Raw genomic sequence first — 17,486 nt, 5'->3', positions numbered from 1 at the left:
AGTAAAAAGTTAAATCTAATAGACGTTTGATAGGTGTTTAAAGAAAACAAAAATGCAAATACACAAACGTCTGTTCTACTTTTTGTTAATCATAAATTACTTAAGGATGGTGTAGAAACTGGAGATACAGGAAGAATAAGGGATAAGTGCTTCTGTAGTTCAGATGGCTAAAAGGAGGCCCTGCACATGCAGGACATATTGATACACAGTTGATTCCTCTAATAGAAATATAACGTAATCAGGTAGGTATTATCTACTAAACTTTGAGGAACTTAGAGCGCAGTATCATCAGGACGATTTCTTTTGTAAACTTTTAGTTATTTTGCGGCTAGTTACGGTGTTCTTACATGTAGTTACAATGTGCAACCCACCCAAAATAAATAATTTATGAAACCAACAGGGTTAAATGTAAATAATGTGACGTTAATCGATAACCGCATTGTACATAATTATGTATATGGTTATTATTACATAGTAGATATATTCATGAATACTGATAAATTCAATGATAAGAGAAGAGCCCTTTGATAGGTCTTTGATATTTCTTTGAAGACGAGCCAAGAATTTTTTATCACACAGAGGTGAAGTATGAGAGGTTCTAGGGAGCAATCTCTGGATCTATTGAACTGATAATGTAAATTATTTTATCAATAGAAAGCCACTTTATTGTGTGTCATCTTTAAATGCATAACTCTACCTGTCTGTCATGCCAAAACTACTTAACCTTTTAGCAATTTCATTAAGTAATTCAATGAGACATGCAAACCCAAATAGAGAACCTCCTCCTTTTTTGAAAGTCGGTTTAAACTATATTACGCCTCAAAACGAGAGTAGGAATTTAGTACTCATAAACACTGAATAGACGCTTGAATAAAGTAAAAACAAAACACAAGTAAAACAGATTTGTGAGACGCCTAACAGCAAAATCAATAGTCTGTATTGAATATTACATGTGTACCAACACGCCTTATAACGTTTACGTAGAAATTTAAAAGAAACCATTCATTTCAGAAATCATACCTTAAAATTAACACATCAAGGTTGAAAATACTTTGGGTTTTAGAACTGTTGACAACCAATTAAAAGATAATAATCATTTTGAACGTGATAGTCATTTGTTTTTTATTGGTGTAACCTGAATTTCTTGGTATCATATTTATTGTGGTGCCTGAGACAAAGCTTTCTGGATTGGTAAGACGTTTAAGGAGTACTCTATGTACGAAAAAATAATCGAGCTAAGCTCTTTCAGTCTTACTACAAAAACTTCTGTTGAACACTTGTCTAGAAAAAAGTGTGGGTGCAAAACGGACCATATTACAACGTCATAATCTGTAATTGTTTTAGACAAGTGGTGAACAGACGTTTAAAAGTTTTTGTGGTACGACGTTTTGAGTCTAAGAAAAGTAGGTAAATATGTAGGTTCTCATTTGAAAGATTTACTTTTCATGTGCCATAGCGAAATCTGGATCAAAACCTTTGCGATAAAATAAACTTACAAAACACATAAAACCACCCACTCATAGAAACACATTTCATGACCAATAAGGACAACAATCAGTATGATTGAATAAAACCAAGTTTATTTTAAGAGATTGCGGTTCTCAATATGCATTTTCAACTAAACTATTTTTTTTAAATTGATGTTTAACTACTTACTTGATTAATTAAGTTTGATTATGTAGGTAATTGAAAACATATTTTACCAAAGTCTATCCCGTATTTTCTCAAGTCTATGATGTATGTATGTATGTAGCTATATAAAATCATTTTCAAACACTAAACGGTCATGTTAACTCGTATTACATAAGCTATCTTACATCACTCTATGTAACATAAATACTTACTTTGTACCTACTAAATAAATGGCTATAAAATTCAACTACAGTACATAATAATATCCTTTATTATATAGTAGTTTCTCACGGGGCGGCATTTTAAATCGTTTTCTAATTCTTACTCACTGTTAAACACGAGTGATTCGAGCCGGGTAAAAGTTGAGACAATGAGAGGTCATTGACCTGGCGACCGGCGTGACCAGCGGTAACCATTAAGTAAAGACAGATGGACAAATAGGTATAATATTAGTATAGTCTCTGTGAGGACTGTGTGAACGATTTGGATTGGTCAAAGTTGACGCGTGACAGGGTTAAAAACAGTGGTTCTAATTAGTCCACATTTTAGATTGGCAAAAAATATTGGACACAATTTTTTTATTTTAACAAAACATTAGATGTTTACTAAGATATAATGCAACAAATATTGAGAGTGGGGTTTATACAATGTGTCCCGGGGATAAGTGACCGCCCGAATTTTTTTGAATATTTGTACAAAATTAAGGATAATTTCATTTATATTTTTGAAAAAAATCATTAAAAAAATTTTATTGTCAGGCCTGTTAATAACAGGCTTTGCTCTTTTTTTTCAAATTTCAACTGACTGTATTTTTGCATTTGTTTGAAATAGCAGCAAACATTGTTGTGAGCTATTGTAGGAAATATCATGTAGTTTATTAATAAATTAAAAGAAAGTGATATTAAGGGGGCATTTATTAGACTTATTTTGAAAAAAACTGAAAAAAAGGCGTTATTTTCTTTGAATTTTTATTTTCTTTTTTTTCTAATAAATGTTTTATTACATTTTTGTTATGTTTGGTAATTTTAATTGATAAACTATGATGTCGGCTAGTCAATAAAGAAAAAAGAATTTAAAAAGATGTAAAAACTTAGGAAATATCTTAAAAAAATTACAGTTAAATCAACCTATCTCAAAAACTATAAGAGATACTTTGATCAAACCAAAAATCGTTGAAAGAGTTAATTAGCATGCATCACCTCTATTTTTTTTAGAATTTTATACCCCGTAGTTATAAAAATAGAGGGGGGGGGACATACTTTTTACGACTTTGAGAGCTGATATCTCAAAAACCGTTCACTTTAAGAAAAATGTTTTTTAGAAAACTTTATATCATTTTAAAAGACCTTTCCATTGATACCCCACACGGGTATGTACATCGAAAAAAAAAATTTCATCCCTCAGTTACATGTATGGGGGGCCCCACCCCAATTCTTTTTATTTACATATTCATAATTTCATCACTGTAGTACTTATAGTTTCCGAGTAAATCGGCTGTGACAGACGGACAGACGGACAGACGGACAGACGGACATGACGAAACTATAAGGGTTCCGTTTTTGCCATTTTGGCTACGGAACCCTAAAAACTGCAGCACGTCACAGTATTTACTAAAAATCATTAAAAAAAACCAAAAGCGGTACGTCCCAAATATAAAGGAAATTATCCTTAATTTTGTACAAATATTCAAAAAATTTCGGGCGGTCACTTATCCCCGGGACACATTGTATATTTGTACCCTAAAGTAACACAAAATTCTGTGTTTGAGTTGTATCTTCGTTGTTATTTGTTTGTGAGAAAAAGGAAAAAAGACGTGGTCATTATTTTAGGGTTATCTAAAAGACGGACTAATTACTTTTTTTCTTTCGCCATGCCTATTGTAGTGAATTATTCCCAGGTAGGTATGTATTTATTAGACAGAACACCTGAAACACAGTTTTTGTCTGTCTCCCCAGCATTTGCATATCATACTAAAAAAATAAGTATTTTATCTAGATGGAAACTTGTTTACTTAACTAGTCGTGAAGATATTGATCGTTTATCGGTACTGAAAACACATTTATTGCGAAGCGAGGCGACGCCTGTATGTCATGCTATTTTTATCATGTTTACTTTTTTATTTGACACGCAGCCGTATGTGTGTAAGTTGATTGTCAAATGATCGCGATGATATTTCAGAAGAATATCTTTTACTATTTACGGGTGTATGAGTTTTTATTACAAACTATTACATATAGTTACTCCTTATTTATTGATATACAGGCAGTATAAAATACGTTTTGGCTTAATTTTTAACCAACTTCCCAAAAAGCAGCAGGTTCATAATTCGATATCATACTTTGATATTTGCATAATGTCTATCTGGCTTTAAATATGACTCAATTTTTTAATTTAACCAAGTAGGTACCATTTTATTGCGTTAACTAAAGGTACCTAAGTTTCATAGCTCATGTTTTGCAGTATACTTCTTAACACATTTCCCTGAATTTCAGAGTTACCTTTAGTCGTAATCACAATACCCATCCATCTACACCACTCAGCAATATTAGTCGCATCTGTCTCCAATCTTGATCTTTGGCGTTCTGTTCCCGTATTAAACTAATGGTAACCAAATTCGGTTAGCATGGGGTATAGAGAAATGCTTGAGTGGGCGACCCGTTACTATATCGACAGCCATGTATTATTTGTGTCGTTTGACCCCAGGGCTTTTGGCTACAACTGTTCAAATTGGTAGATAAATCTGTTTGTCACTGGCCAGGTCTGTAGGTGTATGGATCTATGGAAATTGTAGTTAGTGGGTTTATGGTGTCTTTTGAAATATGAATCTCTAATTGGATACTAAATTACTCAGCTTGTTACACACAAGAAACAAATATTCTTATGATCCAGTCAAAAACCTTATGAGCCTAATGAAAAGAGCAACTGAAATAACAAGAATATTGGCGTTAGGAAGTTACCTGTAACTAGAACTAAATCATGTTTTAGTTTGTAAAGCAATTCCATGCCTCCCTACCTACAATGGTTATAATGAGAGACTGTCAGCCGTTAGCCTAGATTAAGCATCAAATGAACTTTTATGGATATTATATATTCTTTCCTTTGTGCCAATTGATGACAAGTCACTACAGCCATCTTCTAACCGTGACGAAAGCGGCCACAGTATTACATCAGAGACCGTTCACTTTATTAACAGACGACATCATCATTTTATTATACAGCTTTCAACGGCTCGTCTGTTATGAGAAATAACCGGCCAAGAGTAAGTCGAACTCGCTAGCGAGGGGTTCTGTAGCATACGACACACGCTGTATAATTCGCCTAAATGATCACGTCTGTATGAAAGCCTATCATGATTCGACATGACAGCCTAACCAAGGGGTACAGGGTTGAGGAGGTCAGATGCGCAGTCGCTCCTTGTAAAACTCGGGTACTAGCTGCATCCGATTAGACTGAAAGCCGACCCCAACATAGTTGGGAAAAAGGCTCGGGAGACGATGATGATGATATATTATCATGTTCATACATACAGCCTGGTGACAACCGAATAGCGATATTATTGTAACACCCTATTTACCGTTTCGCTATGGAACTCTAAAAAATAATGTTATGACGGTTTTCGCCCAAGGCAGAAGTGTAGCAACATAATCTACAGTTGAGTGACATTTCACACTTATGATTAAGTCCCGTTTAAGGAGACCATAATTATAGGTGTATTTTCTTTATACTGGTCTACTGATGAGCATAGAATTTCCATAATAAGTATCATATTGCCTTTGACAAGGCCGAAATCCAGGGCCGAAGAGGGCTTATGAGCTTATATCCGATAAGAAACCATGAGAATACTTCTTTGATTCTGGTTTTAAGGGTATTTCATAACAAAAAGAAAGGACGACTGTTCCCCGCGGTTCCACCCGTGTCCCGAGAAAGCTACTTTTCACACCCGGTTAAACTTAAACTACTTTCGTATTTAGAATATTATATAAGGATTATAAAATTTCAGCCTTACTTATAATAAGTTATACTTAAGAGATGTTTAAGAAAAAATCTTACTTATAAACGTGGCTGAAATAAATCATTTTCTTAGCAATGTCTTAAATGAGCTGTCAAATTAAGTAGCCTCACACCCTTGTTTAACCCGCTAATTATCAAAATGGCTGGATTCTTACCAGCTGATTTTTCATTTCCGGTTTATTGACAGCTCAACTTTTTAATTTTATATTTTACGGATGCCATTGTTGCCATTACACAACGTTTTGAACACAAATATTTTTTTAAGCTACCAACATTCCGGTAGTGTTGAGAAATTAGTATGTTTTTATGTCATTATCTGTTCATTACTTAAGACATGCTTAAGCAACGTTTATAGGTCAAAATAATTTAATCACTACTTAAGGCTTTAAGTAGTAATTACTTAAAACAATGCTTAGAAGATGATTTGTTGATTTTTATAAGTAAGGCTGTTTATGTAAATGCAATTGGAATGTCAACATATCAGGTTTTTGTGCAAGCTAGCTGCGCATTTGTTTTGCTAACCTATCCCAAACAGTTTGCGTTGTGGTAGGTCAGGTTCGGTATCAAATGCAAGTAGAGCTTATTACATAAAATGTTTCACTTTGATTATTTAAATAAAAACGACGTAATTGTAGGTATCAAATTCTTTTACCGACTTCTTTTAAATTTTATTTTTATAATAGAATTTTCGAGAATTCTTTAATAGCTTTATCACTATTTTTGAAGGCAATTTCTTCTTTTAAAAACTATTATCTTCATTATCTAGGTACCAATAATATAAAATGCTAATAAATAGCGAACCCTACCTACATGTAATACAGTTACTATGATGATAGCTTTTAAAAAGTTTTATAGCCTCACCTGTCTTTTAAGACCCCGAATAATCCATAAGATAAGCTCATTAAAAACCTTTTAATTACTACGAAAGTGTTTAATTAAGTGTCTACACTTCTTTGTCCCAATCATTATTGCGATAATTATAGATAAGATATGGCAATAAAAGAAAGAACTTTAGTTCCTGCACATTGCTGACTAAACTGTCAACCGATAGTTGACAGTTCATTTTGCAGGTAATTGTTAATCCAATTAAACATTTCAGTCTATCTGATACCTGATTGTTGTAATATGCGCACTACCATTCATATTCATACTGATTAATGAGTCAAAGCCAACTTAAAGTTTGCAGTATGCGAGGGTTGTAAGTCATCATTCCTGGCTGCTATACCTATGTATTGATAGCAGTTGTGGTAACAATTATATGACAGAGGTTGTAAAGAAGTTTTGAAGAATCTCTTTACACTATAGACCATTAGACCACTATGCCATTAGACCTGTGACAACGTAACATTCGTTTTATAGAGATGAAAACAGACAGACATGATAACTCTCACATTCACTAAAATATAATATTCCCCACATAAAAAGGCCTACGTAATTAACATAAAATAAATAATTTATTTACCTATATCTCATGAAGTCATGACGTCAAATTTCTGACCTAGGTCAACTGACATACATACCTACTTATATATTAATGCTATACGGAGGTACACCCCCTCGGGGTGGTACCTACCCCCTATCAGCTGAGCGAGGGGTATGAATCGGTGAGGGGGAGGGGTTTCCTTATTGCATTATCCTTGTATGTAACCTTGAGGGTGCAGTGAATGAATTTTGTGAGAAAAAAATGGGGGCTCAGCTGATTTTACTATGTAGATGTATTGGAGATAGCAGTACTTAAAAAAAAATCAGTTTGATGTAGGTCAATGACCTTAGATCTTGGTTCTTTTCAGGTCTGTGTGAAATATTTCACAGCTTACGAATTTTTAAATTATCTAGTTCAGTTACACATTGTCCCGACATTATAGTTACAAAGTTATACAACAGAACATTTTAATATCCGAAGGCTGTATTTATCAAAGAACGTGTAATTAGTGAATTACATATTTCTATTTTTTATAGATTTTGATCAGCAGGTACTTAAGTTTGTTTTAAAAAATGGGGAATGCAGTAAGGTATGTTTTGAAATGTTAATATCTTCTTAAAGGGCTTATCACAAGGATTCCAAAATGTTATGAGCATTTCTTTGTTGTAAAAAACTTGTACTGTACTTTTACATACAATTAAATTCATATTCTGACCACACATGAACCATTTTAACTGAGAACTTCCTACTCCATTGTCTATGATATTTTACGGTCGATAAACCTACTGATAATATCTTCACACATACATACGTACAATTATAACGCACACATACATAAAAACATATGGGCAATGTAAATAAACTTCGTATTAGTAACAATTGTTAGAAGTTGATGATTGGTTAGTGAATTATAGATGAAAATTGATTGTGAAAAGATAGGTAGTTGGTGGACCGGGTAACTGGGGTGAGGGGGTCAGCTAGGCAGTCGCTCCTTGTAAAACACTGGTACTCAGCTGCATTTGGTTACATTGGAAGCCGATCCCAACATAGTTAGGTAAAGGCTAGGCAGATGATGATGGGGTTAAGGCCCAATTTCATCAGTGACATAAACGACAGTTTTTTGTAAAACAACCACATAGGTATTTACTTTAAATATGTGGTTCTTACATAGCAAACAGCTGTTTTAAGATAACACGCGTTTACGTTGTCTCGGAACTTGATCATAAGTCAAAGGAAAGCGTCGTAAGTCACGGCTTGTAAAGTGATGGGTGACCGGTAAATGCGCGAGATGTAAATCTAATGCCTTTACGGTTATGCGTGTTTAACATGATGGTATTACGGTTCGCAGCATGTTATTACGGTTTTTCTTATTATAAGTAGGGTTTTGTTTCTAGTGTTGTTAGATATTGGCGCGGCGCATGCGTGACGGTACGCAAGAAATAAAAAGTGCTCTGTGTTATTAAACAATTAAAAATAGTAAAAACGAATAAACTGCCTTAAATATCACATAAAACTGAAGTATAAAGTGTGTAACATAAGTGCAAGTGTTATTAAAACAAAATATTCAATATAACGTACAGCAAAAACAATTATTCACTTCTTCCTTCTCACGAACTTATTCCCAACAAAACTGTATTAAAAGTGCTTAAAAACTACGAAAAAGTGTACACAGTGTTCCAAAGAAACAATAAAATTAGTTAATAAGCGCATATAAAAGTGATTAAACTAAAACAGTGAACTTTGAGTAGAAACAAACAACCATTTTGAACAGTGTAAACAAAATTCAAATCCAAAGAAAAATAACGGTGATATTGACTTTTATTAGAATACAAACCACAATTTTGGCATACTTACTAATTGGTCGCTTGGCTCGTTACAACACGCGACTATCCGAGTGCAAAGCGGCGCGAGTTCGGACCCCGACAACTGCTCCACTTTTTGTGATTCTCGAAACATTATTTCAAGAGTTCGAGTTATCACTAATAAACACAAGATGGCGCTATGTGCAGGTTGTGAGCAAATGATACTAAACAATAATAACTTACGCTGTACAAATTGTGACAAGAACTATGACTTGGAATGCGCAAACATCCCAAAAATTAAATATGACCAAATGAACAGTCAGCAAAAGTCACATTGGGAGTGCCAAGAATGCAGGTGTAAAAAACCTAAAAATAATAATACAAATACTCCAGCAAGACCACAACATGACGTATCTACTACTTTCAATATATCTCCAGAAGCAAATGTAACTCTGAGACGAAAACCAAGCAAACAAAGTCACGATGATACTATTCAATCGGAAGAGGAAATAAGTATTATAGGCGACACAATACCTTCAGCAAATAACATAGAAAGCGAACGAAATGGCCTATCCCTACAGACCTTAAGCGAAATGATATCTCTTAAATTGAAAGAAAATAATATATCGATAGTATCTGAAATAAAAACCATTATCCAGGGCGAAATCAATAAAGCCGTATTAAATTTGCGAGAGGAATTTAAAACTGAAACTAATAACTTGGCTAAACAGAACGAGCAAAGGAAGAAAGAAATAGAAAATATAAGCGTTCAAATAGAACAACTAAAATCTAAAACAGAAACCTTGAAGAATGAACTAAAGGCATTAACAAATGCTAAAAATGCTATCACGACGCAACAACCGACACAACAACCGTCTGAGAGTAATGTTAAGAGAATTGTATTGTATGGCCTTACAGAAATTTATCGAGAAACTGAAGAAGATCTACATGACAGAATAAGAACTATTTTCTGGGATATACTGGGGGTGGATGTATACGACTACATTGAGGAGACCTACAGAATCGGACGATACCACAAGCGAAATAGACCACTAGTTATTGAACTAATGAGTAAGAAAATGGCAAAATACATCGTACAAAATTACCAATGGTTCCACAATACAGGACTCTATATTTCCGAATACTTAGACGAAGAAGCTCGTTCCGAGAGAAAAATTCTGCGGGATAAAATGCTAGTAGCACGGAATATGGGACAAAATGCAGTAATAAGAAACAACAGACTTTACATTGAAGGCCAACTGATCAATCTCGGAAATGAAACTACTTTAGGTTCTACAGCCAATAGGAAAAGTGAACTGCACAACAATAACACCTTTCAAGAAGTCAATGATGACCGGACATTTCGAAAACAAAGACCAACATTTTAAAGTTTTATTCCAGAATATTCAAAGCATATATAACAAACAACATATAATGGAAGCATTTATTGATCAAAACCGAACATACCAAGCTATATGTATTACTGAAACCTGGTTATCTCGAGATAAACTCAGCATCATTCATTTCAACGGATATAAGATAGCAGCATCCTTCTGCAGAGAAAACCGACAAGGTGGCGGTGTTTGCATCCTACTAGAAGAACACCAAGAATTCATAGAAAAATGCGACATAAACAGCATGTCCCTAGAATATATATTAGAAGTCTGCGCTATTGAAATACCAAAAGAGAATCTCTTACTAGTGGTAATGTATTGGAATAAAAGAGAAGAACAAACATTTTATAACCAACTCAATCAAATACTCACCCACATAAACAGGAAATACTCTAAACTAAATGTGATCATTGGTGGAGACTTCAACATTGATATATTTAAAAGTAATTTAAAAAGTAGCACATTCTTAGATCTTATGTCAGAATACAAATATACACAACACATAAAACATGCCACACACGTAACACAAACCACATCCACCTGCCTAGACCTAATATTTACAAACTTTAATGATAAACCACTATGTACATATGTAGAAGAACTTGGTTTCTCAGACCACTGCGGCACAACACTAAGTTTCAAAACCTTACAGACTCAAAAGCGAACAATTTGGTACACTGAAAAACGACTTTACAACAATAAAAACATAGAAGCTTTTAAACTTAAACTCAATTCAATAAATTGGGACGATATTATAAATGAAAATAACGAGGTCAACCAGAACTATAATGCTTTCATAGAACAATTAACCAAAATACTCGATCAGACCATACCAAAACGTAAAATTAAAATAAAAACAAGCTACAAAAAATATTGGCTTACCAAGGGTATAAAATTATCATGCCTGAATAAGAGACTGTTAAAAACACTATGTTTAAAATCAAATAATCCAATTATCAAAACCTATTACAAAAAATATGAAAAAGTATTAAAAGCGGCAGTAAATACATCCAAAAAACAACAATACATAAAAAAGATAAAAACATCCCAAAACAAAATTAAAGCCATGTGGCAGATAGTAAATGAACGCACCAATAAAACTAGATTATCAGATAAAAACAATATTAAATTAAAACTTGATAAAACTCTAATCTCTGATCCAAAAAAAGTAGTAGATGTTTTCAATAACTTTTTCGCATCAATTGGAGCAGAAAGCCATCACCCATCGACCAGCCAGGGGCAAGGCCCGTCTGTGTCCACAGAAAATACCCTTTTTCTCAGACCATTGGATAGTAAAGAAACATTCACTATTATAAAAAATTTAAAGAACAAAAAAAGTCACGGAGTAGATGAACTTCCTCCATGCCTAATAAGGCAATGTGCAGCTGAACTAGCTTTACCTCTATGTAATCTAATAAATCAATCGTTTAATGATGGAACATTTCCAGACCGCTTAAAAAAGGCTATCCTCAAACCTCTTTATAAGAAAGATTCAAAAACAGACCCGAACAATTATAGACCCATTGCTCTTTTACCCACGATTTCCAAAGTCTATGAGAAGGCCATGTGCGTGAGAGTATATAGTTTCTGTGAAAGATACAAAATTTTTGACGAAGGACAAAATGGATTTCGGAAAATGCGGTCAACAACCCCTGCTGTATACAAATTTATGCAAGAAGTAGTAAATATAACACTGCGTTACAAATTAAAAAAAAATTTGAGTACCCGCTTTGAAATGTCATGATTTTTTATTTATACGTATTGTTTAATAAACATACATACAAATTATCTTTCCATCACGTGTCATTTTTTTTCCGCTAGAAAGTGCCAGATTATATTAGAAATTAAAACGTCAAAACATATTTGAAAGAAATCTTATAAAATCAACCAAATTTTTTTACATTAATGAAGTCTAATTTTATCATTTAAGTAAAAAAAAGTCAACAAAAATATTACCCATGATTTTTTTTTTTTAAATATCGTGAAACTTCAACTCTTTCTTTTGTGCTTCGAATGATCTTCTCGTTTTAAACGCCAACAGTAATCACCTACCATAGTTGTGTCCCAACGGCCTTGAAATCGTTCTTCAAGCTTCTTTACATCCTGGTGAAACCTCTCACCGTGCTCATCACTGACCGAACCAAGATTAGATGGAAAAAAAGAAAAATGAGAATGAAGAAAGTGAATTTTTAATGACATTCTGCAACCCAACTTTTCGTATGCTTTTAACATGTCGTTCACTAGCTGCTCCGCATTTTCGGCTCTGTGGTTCTTTAAAAACCCTTTTATAACTGCTTTCAGTGACAACCAGGCGTCAAGTTCCGTATTAGTAAGCTTTTTGTCAAAATTTGGGCCTTTCATCAAAGTACGTGTTTGTGGTCCCACAAATATTCATTCTTTGGGTTTGGCATCACTTAACTTTGAAAATACTGTCTTCAAATATAAAAAGCCATCTCCCTCTTTATTCATAGCCTTCACAAATTTTTTTATCAAACCAAGTTTTATGTGGAGTGGTGGTAAAATGACATTTTTAGGATCTATCAATGGTACATGTTTCACATTAGATTTTCCGCATACAAACTCTGACCTTTCTGGCCATACTTTTGTAATGTAGTGTTTTTCTGTGGCTCTGCTGTCCCACATACAAAGAAAACAATTTGAACAAGAATTTTTGTTTGTGATTTCACTATATACTGTCCGCAAACGTAACAAAACTTATTTGGTACATTTAAACAGTTGCGACGACCAGTTAGTCCAGTATCCATATTGGTTTTTCCAACAAATATGTGTAAAGATGTTGGCGTTATCGAATATAAACGATTACTAAACAAAACAAAAAAATAAAAAAGTACAATACATCAAAAACGGTAACGGTCTTTTACGCCTAAAGTGAGGGTAGTAGAAAATAATAATTGACATGTACCTCGAAAACTAGACGTGATGGACACCACATATGTTTGGAACATTTAATCTATGACTCATTACCTATTCATTCCAGCTAACAGTTAAGAGGGTACCAAAATCGTGTAACGCAGTGTAATTAATGACAAAAAATATGCCGTAGGTGTCCTGTTAGATATGACCAAGGCATATGATAAAGTGCAATTTGACATTCTTCTTGATAAATTATACAAAATCGGCGTTCGCGGTGAGACACACAGGTGGTTCAAGTCGTATCTTAAAAATAGGGAACAATATGTTGAAATAGAGCACTTCGATTATGATCTAAAACAAATAGTAAAAGTAAGATCAAATAAAAAAATTATAAATGCATCAATCCCCCAAGGAAGCGTAATAGGATGCCTCTTGTTTTTAATCTATATTAATGACTTGCCCAAAGCCTTGGAAGAACCAAGTGTTCTTTTTGCCGATGACGTATCCGTACTAACATCATGCCAAGATGATAGTGATATAAATAATCAGCTGACTTTAATATTCAATAAAACAATTAAATGGATGGATCAACATAATCTCGAAATAAATTACAGAAAAACTAAAATTATGACTTTTTACCCATATCAAAAAAACCCTCTGGCAGTTAACTTCACCATAAACGGTACAAAAATTGAAGTAGTTAAAGACTTTACGCTCCTAGGAATAACAATAGATACACATATAACATGGAAAACGCATATTAATAATACCAAGGCAAAAATCTCAAAATTTAGCTATGCTCTCCGCGAAGTGAAAAAAACTACAGACATACAAACCGCACTTACAATGTACTACGCCTATGCAAACGCATGGCTAAGCTATGGCATAATACTGTGGGGAAATAGCACAGACGCGACTACTTTATTTACACTGCAAAAGAAATTAATTCGCATTATTGTAAATATAGAACAAACTGACAGCTGCAAACCCTTCTTCATTAAACTCAAAATACTCACATTACCATCTATTTACATTCTAGAAATATGCAAGTTTGTTAGGAAATACAGTAACTTCTTCACAACCCGAGGAGACAAACACAAAACCAGATCACTTAGACATAAGAACATGCTCATGCTACCTACTTCCCGTATGACATTACATTCAAATAGTCCATATGTAATGGCAATAAAAATATATAATAAATTACCAAATGCTATAAAAAACGAACCAAAGTATAATGTATATGTAAATAAAATTAAGGAAATCCTAACTAAAAAGGCATACTATACAATTCAAGAATACATGAACGACAAAATAAATATTAGTCATACATAAACATTATACACACTACAATACACTATAATAGCTAATATCTAAATAATTTCCTAATATACATATATTTATACAAATATAAAGAAATATAATATATAATTTTAATTGTAAATTAACTATTCCTATTATACCTAATGTTTAAAACTACCATAAAAATTTTGAATTAGTTTTAAGTATTTTAAATGTACTGGCATTAAATGCCAAATGTTGCTGTGCCCTAACGGGGTCCACAAATGTACCTAGCTGTAAGCCTTTGTAACACCATGTGAAACTTGTGGAATGCAATAAACGATATGAATATGAATATGAATATGAATATGATTTGAAGAATGTGACTAGATGCAATGTGACGCGCAAACTGTAGACTGTTGGCCGATAAGTAGTTGGTTGATAGTTTATCATGAAAGGGACCGTAAATCCAATCAACCAAGTCCATAATTATTTACAATATACCTTTACAATATACTTCTTTACTTACTATATTACTTTGTAAAAGTGTTAAAAATAATGAAACAACTGAATATCATTTCACACCAAACCGTTAAAATATTTCACTGACGCTTTCAAAAACATCCTATAGTAAATTAATAATAATATTTCAGTAGGCCGTAGTACCAGAGTACGCATTCATTAAAAAATAACCTCCATTCACAACGCGGGGGGATTCTCCCCCATCGAATTTCCCCCACCGGGGTATGGGGTAACGTAGAAATACCCACGGCTCATTACATACGAGTATATTAAAGATAATATTTAGTCAGTAATTTTTTGGGGTAAGAGCTCGTGGCTAAGTCAAAGCCGCGCGGATCGATCGATCATAAGGTTAAGCAACGCTTGGCGCGGTCGGTCCGTGGATGGGTGACCATCTTGTCATAATGAGTTCTTCCGTGTTTCGGATGGCACGATAAACTGTAGGTCCCGGCTGCCATTTAAACATCTTTGGTAGTCGTTACGGGTAGTCAGAAGCCAGAAAGTCTGACAACTAGTCTTACCAAGGGGTATCGGGTTGCCCAGGTAACTGGGTTGAGGAGGTCAGATAGGCAGTCGCTCCTTGTAAAACCCTGGTACTCAGCTGCATCCGGTTAGACTGGAAGCCGACCCCAACGTAGTTGGGAAAAGGCTAGGCAGATGATTTAGTCAGTAATTTAATTATGTTGGTTTTAGTACTTACTTTTATTTGTAAGGAAAATTATTTCATAATAGATTTCTTCAGCTATTTCAGCGGCGTGGCGTCCGTGGGAACTTACGCCCAACCAGATAAAAGCCATTTATCGAGAAAGGCTCCATGAATGGCTTATCGAACCCTGAAATAATTTGTCCAATAGGACTAGCATTTCCTGAAATTAGCGTGTCAAGCAAGCACATAAACTATTCACCTTTAATTAATATGGATCAGGCAATTTTTAATCTATACTAATATTATAAAGAGGAAAACTTTGTTTGTTTGTTTGGTTGTAATGAATAGGCTCAAAAACTACTGGACCATTTTAAAAAATTCTTTCACCATTCGAAAGCTACATTATCCACGAGTAACATAGGCTATATTTTACCCCGGTACGGCAGTAGTTACCACGGGACGCGGGTGAAACCGCGGGAAAACGGCTAGTTTGAATATAAGTAGATATGTAATAGATATTTATTTAATTTTCTTATACATAATCAGCTGTATACGTATGTCCGTTTTATACGAGATCGTGGGTAACCTTGACCTAGTTACCTACTTCAATATGTGTTCATAACGAATCAGAGTAATATTATAAAATCAATAACAGGTTTCTGTAACAGAAATACAGGATATTTGTTGGAACACTTTTAACGAATATTGCCATTAATTACATCTGAAAAATTGTTAAATTTTTTGGAAGTTTCACGGCCGAATACAAAAACCTTACAGAATTCAAAGCAAATATAATTCCATCTTTTTCACATTTACTCCGACAGAAATACTTTTACGGACATTTCAACATAAACGCCAGTTTTCTTAAAACAATGATCACTGTGCTATGAATTTTTACGTTCGATTTTCAAAGTGCCAGTTGTTTTACGAGAAAAAGACGGTTATGTTGTCAGTGAAAATAGGCCTTAGAATACTGCGAGAGAAATACTTTTAATTTAACTATAACTTATTATCATATAAGCTCTTCTTTTGCTTGAGACACAGGTTCAACCTGGTTCAGGCAATTAGGTATAATGTTAGCACATATGTTTAGATTTTAAGAAATAATGTTATATTTTAGTGTGCACTTTGACATATGAATAAATGATTATGAACTACACTTTATAGTTAACTTAGGGTCAATTCCCACTGAAAGAGCAGCGGCCGGCAGCGGCCGTAAGAGCACGGACAATGTAAGAGCGCGGCCCGCCGAGCTCGCGCTCAATCCCTTGCATTTACGGCCGCTGCTCTTTCAGTGGGGATTGACCCTTAGAGTATTTCGATGTTAACCTAACAACCTATTATTGTGTTTCAGGCGTGTTATGGACAAGGAAGGCGCGGAGGGCGGCGACGCGGCCGGCAAGGCGCCCCCTGATGGCTTGCTCGATGCCGCTAACCTATTCGGTGGTAAGTTTATGAAATATCGATACAGTTTTTAAGTCTCTAGATGTCGATAAGGGTGCGTCTACACGGCAAGTAGCTTGCGCATATTGATGCAAATGCATTTTAAAAACGTGCGGATCTACGAAGGAAAGTACCCATCCGCGTGCTCTTGTCATTTACGCATGTTTACTTGCTCCAGCTACAAACACCATGTAAACCCGCCCTAAGGTACAATGCTCGCTCAAATGCAGCTCTGAAGTTTGCTATTAAAACATCAACTGGAAAAACCATTCAACTGTGTAACAGTCAAAATGTATTTACTTAACAAAACACTGCTGTGTTGCACAAAGCATCAAAAGGCATACTTCAGAGCGATAAAGTTATTTGGTGAGAACTTACTACTTAATTATATTTTGGTACCTTGACCCATATGAAACATACATGAAATAGGAAGCTGTGCCAAAGTGTTCTAGAAACCG

The 17,486-nt window shown here is 34.3% G+C and overlaps 1 protein-coding gene across 1 annotated transcript in view; it reads left to right on the top strand.

Moving 5' to 3' along the window:
- The window catches only part of LOC110373752 (uncharacterized), a 108,088-nt gene that overhangs the window by 32,896 nt on the left and 57,706 nt on the right, over positions 1-17,486 (top strand). Inside the window, exon 3 of the mRNA XM_064041889.1 lies at positions 16,940-17,031. Within this exon, the coding sequence (XP_063897959.1) occupies positions 16,947-17,031 (85 nt within the window). The 5' untranslated portion in view covers positions 16,940-16,946. The remainder of the gene's footprint in view (positions 1-16,939; positions 17,032-17,486) is intronic.

The sequence above is a fragment of the Helicoverpa armigera genome, chromosome 27 (genome assembly GCF_030705265.1).
Source record: "Helicoverpa armigera isolate CAAS_96S chromosome 27, ASM3070526v1, whole genome shotgun sequence".
Taxonomy (NCBI): domain Eukaryota; kingdom Metazoa; phylum Arthropoda; class Insecta; order Lepidoptera; family Noctuidae; genus Helicoverpa; species Helicoverpa armigera.
This window is presented reverse-complemented; position numbering and strand designations above follow the sequence as displayed.